The sequence below is a fragment of the Polypterus senegalus genome, chromosome 4, assembly GCF_016835505.1.
Source record: "Polypterus senegalus isolate Bchr_013 chromosome 4, ASM1683550v1, whole genome shotgun sequence".
NCBI lineage: Eukaryota > Metazoa > Chordata > Cladistia > Polypteriformes > Polypteridae > Polypterus > Polypterus senegalus.
Window position 1 is genome coordinate 114,119,028 of NC_053157.1, and position 7,463 is coordinate 114,126,490.

The 7,463-nt window shown below is 40.7% G+C and overlaps 1 protein-coding gene and 1 long non-coding RNA gene across 2 annotated transcripts; one reads left to right on the top strand and one right to left on the bottom strand.

Annotated features, from left to right (window-relative positions):
• On the top strand, nt 1-3,508 carry rasl11b (RAS-like, family 11, member B). Its single transcript, XM_039751193.1, has 4 exons — nt 1-270; nt 394-450; nt 560-636; nt 2,201-3,508. Exons 1-4 carry the CDS (start codon nt 159-161, stop codon nt 2,666-2,668), a joined length of 714 nt encoding a protein of 237 aa, XP_039607127.1. The 5' UTR covers nt 1-158; the 3' UTR covers nt 2,669-3,508.
• A 2,087-nt stretch (nt 3,509-5,595) lies between these two features.
• On the bottom strand, nt 5,596-6,372 carry LOC120527600. The gene is made up of 2 exons (XR_005633380.1): nt 6,031-6,372; nt 5,596-5,945 (listed from the first exon to the last, which is right to left on the bottom strand). It is a non-coding gene; the product is annotated as an uncharacterized LOC120527600 (long non-coding RNA).
• Nucleotides 6,373-7,463: the final 1,091 nt, after the last annotated feature.

The window sequence follows — 7,463 nt, forward strand, 5'->3', positions numbered from 1 at the left end:
AACAGTGAATGAGGGAGGAAGTGGTGTGATATTTGTGCTGGCTACATATGGCATTGATTAGCTGTGCTTGTCTGATAGTGGCGCTTCATTAGCTCTTTACACTCTCAAGGATTTAACAGTTCCCGAGACGCCTTTTCCTTCTTTCAGTTTTTAAGAAGATGCGCCTTATTCAAAATATGTCGACTATAGCGGAATATTCTGGTAGCGACTGTCCCGCGGGCAAAGTTATTAAGATTGCGGTTATTGGTGACAGTGGCGTTGGCAAAACTGGTAAGTATGATAAATTAATATTCTTCATTGTGCTAAATAAAGTAAAATAGGAGCACAGAAATGGCGCAGTGCTTCAGACGGTTTAACTGACCTCTCTGTTTTGTATTTTTTCCCTTGCTGCAGCTTTGGTGGTGCGCTTTCTAACCAAGAGGTTTATCGGCGACTATGAAAGAAATGCAGGCAAGTAACAAACCCTCTCTTAACTAATTTTAAGCAAGGTCTGTTACTAAATGTGAGGATGTCAAGGGCTGGAAAGACGTCGTACTAACTCTTTTTTTCCCTTCTCCAGGCAGCCTGTATTCCAGGCAGGTCCAGGTTGATGGTGAACAGGTCGCCATTCAGGTCCAGGACACCCCCGGCGTACAGGTGAGTTTGAGCATCGCATGTTTTTTCGTAGTCCGAAGTCACTCCCGCGAAAGTGCATGGCATTGTAGACGCAACCGTTTCAGTTAAGACACAAAGTAGTTAAAATCGTGAAGTGGTCCGTCGTTGTAGTGATTTATCATTTGGATAAGATGTTCAGATACCACCACCCCATGAAGTGTGAGTATCGAGAAGTATTTTTCAGAGAGTTCTTAACCTTGTTCACTGTAGTATGGTCATTCGCTATATAACAAGCACTGGGTAGATCTCTTTATTGCCAAACCAATGGTTTTGCTTCGGTACATTAACTACGTTTATGCTCCAAAATGACAGAATGGTTGGTGCGAATCGGGGGTGATTTGATTTGTGTGGATAAACTTGACCACCTTCACATGAGCCGTTGCCGCAGCCTTTTGTAGTATACTGTAGAAGTCTAATGAGCACAGTCATTTTGGTGATGCAGGCGAGCCTGTGGAGATGATGTGACGAGGATGGGCAGCGACTGACTATCCGCCTTCGGTAGTTACTGCCTCGCACTTGATAAACTGCAGCGCAAAACCGATTTGGGGGGGTGGAGGGACTGGCACTAGTTCTTGTGGATTGTTGGCCTTTGTAATCTGACCAGTCAAATTCCTGTTTCCAGGAGGTCGCAGAAACAACACTCTCTTGTAATGTGTGAAGTGATTTAATGCCCCACTATGAATATGAATTAAACTGTGCTTAAAATCAAGTTGGTGTAATTTTGTACTTTATTTTAATGTCTACTTCAGGCTGAGTAGCCTTATTTTGTAAATGCCTGAGTTAACTGAACTGAAAACTTGCATAACAAACGTTTCTTGTGGCCATGTAAATCCAGTAATACCTGCTAAACTTTCAGGATACTTTGATTTAAACAAATAATAAATGTCCGTGTGAATTTGAGTAAATGTGTTAAAATGGGCAATATTACATTATAATGGCACATAGATATGGTGTTTTTTTATATTGTCCGTAGCATGTAGCATGCAAACTCCTTTCTTTGAAGAAAAGATTTTTTTTTCCAGCTCCAGGGGTAAAATGTAGAAAGAAAAGTGTGTGTGTGTGTGTGTGTGAGCGAGAAAGATTTGCTATAGACAAAGGGTTGTTAGCATGTCTTCCACCCCCAGCCATGTTGACTGAAATGCTCTGTCCGGGTTATGTCTTAACTGCTATGTGATGCTTGCTTGCAGACATAGCCTTCCTGTGCTGGGCACTCCTCCAAACCAGACTAACTTTGTTAACGAGAGAGTCTGCATGTCTAGCCAGCCAGTTTCCCATTTTTGTAGTATGACATTGGCAGCACACAGTACTTCCAGTTGCATAGTCAGAGGAGTGCCTTTTTTTTATAACTACCACATATAATAAAATGGGCTTCATAACAGTAGCTGTCTTTAAGTACATTATGGAATTTGTCTTTCTCCTTTTCAACAAAAAGACTTTAATTTTAAGATAATGTAGGTTGCAAGTTTTGTTTTTTACTGTAGAAATGAAAACCAGCTCACTTGAGATTATACATCCCCCTTATATAATTTTTTTTTCTCTCTTTCAGATCAATGGACACAACTTAAACTGTAATGAGCAGGTCAACCGATCCATCCAGTGGGCAGATGCAGTGGTTTTGGTCTACTCCATTACCGATTATAAGAGCTTTGAAATAATAAGCCACCTTCATCAACAGGTCCGCCGCACACATGCAGACCGTGTCCCTGTTGTTATTGTGGCAAATAAGGCTGACTTACTGCACATCAAACAGGTTGAGCCACAGCATGGACTGAAGCTTGCCAACATGTTGGGGTGCACCTTCTACGAGGTTTCTGCAAGTGAGAACTATAATGATGTGTATAATGCCTTTCATCTCCTCTGCAAAGAAATTGCAAAGCAACACCAGGTAACCAGCAACACTGAAAAGAGGCGCTCCTCTATTATTCCTAGGCCAAAGTCACCCAACATGCAGGATCTGAAGAGGAGATTTAAACAGGCTTTATCTGCCAAAGTGAGGACTGTAACCTCTGTTTGAAGGGAACAACAAAAGGCTTTTTTGGTGTGGCAGTGAGTTTTCACATAGTTAAGTGGAGATTCAACTTTGATATGCAAAGCAGCAGCAGTTGCCATTAGACAAAAGGGAACTGAGTTGCAGGAAGATTCCAGACTGTAGCGTCGTGAAGATGGTGGAACAGAGCGAGTACTATAATGATGGAACAAATGACTCTTAATGATTATGGGTGTAATGTGCTGCCAAAAGCTAAATGCCCGCTTCAAGCTGTACAAGTTGCAACAAATTTGGGTCAGTGTTGTGACAGCTGCGTGGTTAAAGTGGGTAGCCGGGTGGGGGATCTGCCCTGACGAGTTGAAGTGTGCAGGCTTTCTAGTGATGCTGCCTTTGTGGGGGTAAGTGTAACGTGAAACCTTTACACAAAATGCAAGTTGGCCTTGCACACATTGTGGTTGCAGCTACAATGACAGAATTGCTCCTTTTTTGTCTGTAAGACATTTTGTATTTAACTGTATTATAAAATAATCGGTGTGCAGTGTTTTTGAAGAGATTTAATGCACTTCAGTCCCAGTCCTGAGCTTTTTTGGGGGGTGGAGGGTGGGATGGGATTCAGCCTCTGTCTGTTTCCTTAGAACAATTAAGTTTGAATTTTTGCCTACTTTAAGTGGCATCCACTTTTGGCAGTGAATTGGTTACTTTTTTTTGGTCAATGTCAACATTGTGTTTTTACTGTAAGTGTTTACAGTTGTCATATTAAGTTGGTTTTTTTGCACCTTTGAAAACCCTGCCCTTTTAAATATGCACTTTATAAAATGGCTCAGGGTTCTGTGACTTATTTATGTTTACAAATTTTTTTTTGTTCCATGAGTTTTCTTGTCATTTTTGTTTTAAAAAATAAAGATTTACTTCATTTTGTCATTTTCTGTTTTAAGTGGAATCTGTAAGCCCTACAGTCAACGTGTTTAAATTTTAAAGTTTTCAAGGAGTGGTGAGCCTGCAGCCTTACAGAATGGCAACACTATATGGAACCTTTCAGTGGGTTAAGACCGTCCTGTCCACTGTTTGCAAACAAAAGCCAATTTTCATTTTCAAAATGGCAGGAATTGAATTAGGAGAACACATATGTTGGAAAGATCAAATCTACAAACAAAAGCCCTTTCACAATGTAGAGGCTGGTAATGGCTTGAACTTTGAACACAGCCCATCTCAGAAAAGTCTACCTTCCCTATAGGAAATGTGGTTTTCATGCTTAAAAAGTGTGGTGGTACATGTTTTATGGAAGGTGGGTAGGTAGTTTAGTGTGCTGGCTACTTTATGCAACTTTCAATTCCCTTTTCTTAATGATTGCACTGATTTAACATGTTGTTTTTAATCACTGCTTTTAAATTTGCCTGGTCAGGATCAGTCAGCCCTAGAAGGGATGACCTCTTGTATGAACCAATAACTAATTTAGTCCCAGCTACAGATACTAAATAGTTTTCATCAAAAACATGTGGTCAGTAGAAATTAATGGAACTGAGCAAGCATTTCTAAATTCACCTGCAATATGTGGCTAAACAGAGAAAATGCTCATAAACCTGGGCATGTGCATAATGATGGTACAGTTGGTCTGTCAATCAAGGGAAAAGGGTGTATGTCACAGACTCTTCACAACCGGTTTATAGTTTTTGGATTTTGGGAGGCCAGTGCCAAGTGTCCATTTCCATTGCACAAACAAAGCAAATCACTGTAAGTGACAGCACACAGTTTTTTATGTGGATGAATTCCAGTACAAATGCATTAGGGATAATTCTGGTAGAATCAGTGGCAAATCAGAAAGCCAGTGCATCATGGGGTCAATTTAGAGTGCTAAGCTAGCTAAACCATACAGTCAAGGGATATGGGAGCAAATCCATAAATGGGGAAATCATACAGGTAGTACAGAGACTGGTTGGACAAGGGTGCGAATGATGGACTTGAGCTCAGAGGTAGCAGTGCCAAACACTGCAACCTCCACAACTAAATGCATGCATCTGTGGTTGGAGCCCAGTTTACCTGATCATGTGGTGTTGGTGGTCTGATGCCAGCAGTAACAGGTATGAGCCAACATGGTGCCTATCTTTATAAATTGAATAAATGGGACTGACTGGCCACTGTTGGCTCCTGCCATGACTCCGCTGGCTTCAGCTTTCTGTAATCATGCACTGGCAAAGATATCCCCATTTTCATCTCGGTTTTTGTATTTGGGGGCAACTGGGTGCAAGGCTGGAGGTAAATCTAAAGAGGACGCCAGACTGTCACAAGGCCTGTCTCTGCACACGTTCACATTCATTTACATCGTGGCATATGGGCAGAATATCATGCAACCATGTGGTGAATGTGTAGTCTCCAGGTGTACATGTTTGGTGAAATTAAGGTTTAAGTTGTGGCTATGATGCAGGCTTTAACTTGGCGTTACAGTTTGGTGCCTGCATGTTTTCTTGCTGCAGCAGAAGAGTTCACTCAGCAAACAAGCAGAAAAACTGAGGCTTGTCTAGACGAGACCCCAGTGACCAAGCCAAGCCAGCTACCGGCCTGCAATAATTCATGTCTGCCGTGATGAGGTGCGAACGAGTAACAACCACTGGCGCTGTGCAAGTTTTTCACCGGAGGCTTTTGTCGTAAAGCAGAGATTATCATTTTAAAGACCAGAGGTCAGGATAGGAGAACATTAGCACTTTACACCCTAGGCAACACTCGCTTCTGCTGCCACCGTTTTAATTAGCCAGTCTACTGTTTTGTTTCTTTGTTTTGTCGTTTTTCTCTGTTATGGTCAGTATTTATAAAATGTCATACAGCAACTACTAGAAACAGAAGCATTGGCAGTCTTCTGTTCTTGCAAGCTTTTGTACCTGGTACAGCTTTGCTATATAAATGAAGTGTTTTGCTTATTAAAGTCCTTCCTTTTGTCTGCTGGATTCCAGCAGCTTCACTTTTTTTTTTTAAACACTTCCACAGTATAAGGAATTCAGGACATGCAAACTAAACAGCATGTGGCGGCATTTACGACCACTCCTGGCAAAAGGCACATCATTTATCATTACTGGTACCATAAAACAACCCACTGAGATTACATACATTTTCATGTTTCAGAAAATTGCTTCTGAATTAATTACATTCTCTTCGCAAAAGTCAATAAAATCTTCTGATATTTACACACCAAAGCCACTCGTTGAAGTAATGCACTGACTTACCCACTCGGGAAAGGGCGTTCTTGGCTGTACTTTTTATTTTTACTGGCAGTCTTTTCTTCTCTGGAAACTCACATTGTGGAAATGTATTTCTAAAACAATTAGAAAAGATTTAATTAAAAAAAAATGACATTTAACACTCAGAATTACCTGAGGTTTTAGTGTGAAGTGTCTCACCAAGCCAGCTGTCGACATCTGTCATACCCATCTTCAACTGTTTATCCACAGAGCTACTGCTTGGTGTTCATTTAAACTTTTGCTATTCTTTCTGAAATACAGAATTATTCATACTGAGCTCGGTGATTACCAGCTTAACTCCAAAGATCATTTAACAACTGTGAAGCACCCCAAAACAAATGAGCGGGCGAGTGCTCAATGTGTATTCACTAACACAAACACGTTCCTCTAGTCCATTAGCCGTTTGTGCTTCTGGATTTATATTTTGTTCAATTTCACAACAGTTTAGTTAAATTTCAGCAGTAAGGAAAAGACGAGACTTGCAGGAAATCACAAATTACTGTCTAGACTACCAGAATAATTCACAAAGTGTGTGCTGCAGAATTCCTTGTTGGGTTCATCCCATCAGTTTTGCCTGCCATTGGGTTCGAGTTTGTGTGTTGTATCCAAACACCAGCAGAAACTTACGAAGAACTGCCATAATGCACTGGGGCACTTAAACTGCCACATGCCAGGGAGTTGTGTTTTTTTCATTGAGATTTTTAAGCAGAAAAATGTATAGAACTCCTGTTGTTGACTGGTTTGTGTTCATAGAGAAATGCACCAGACGAAGGAGAAGGAGAATTCAAATCGTTGGGCTAGCTTGTGACATCGTACTTAACGTGTGTGAAACATTCACACACACACACACACACACACACACACACAGACTAAGTATAACAAAACAGCAGATATTAAAATAGAAAATATAATCTTTGATCCTCCCCTGGTGGAACGTTTTCTAAATTCAATTTTCATTAAACTTAGTTGGAACCAATGAGAATCCGGTTGTGTTCTAGAAAACTCGCCAGCCAGTGTCCCACCCTGCTACTGCTTACAGACCCACTGAAATAAACTGAACTGTTCAATTTACTGTTAGCATTTACACAACTTTGTGAATGCATGAAGAGGACAGCATGAGAACAACATGAAAAAGAGTGCAGGGACTTCAAAATTCATGAATCCGTCTTGAAGGCTGATCAACGCCAGGCCAAGGAACATCTTGTTAATTGGTCATCATCTGTTATCGTCCGGTGTCACCCAGATTAATATTAACAAATCCTAAATGTTGGAAATGTTACTGGTATACCCATAAAATAAAGTGAGAGAAAGCATTTTGCAACAATATCTTTGGCAAATGGTGTAAGGACTGAAAGGAATTAAAACAGGTAACAACACGACCACAGCCAATGAAGGGTTTTTCCTGACATATTGTTGCTTTTTGGAGAACTAATTAATTCTTTTTTTTTTTTTTTAATTACACGTATGTTCTGTAAATTATTGCATCATCTGAATTCACATTATGGCTGATCGAGCTGGTCTTTTGTTCTCGGGGAGATGGATCAGGCACAGAGACAGCCCACTTTCAAATGGCCCTCAGCTATAAAACAAAG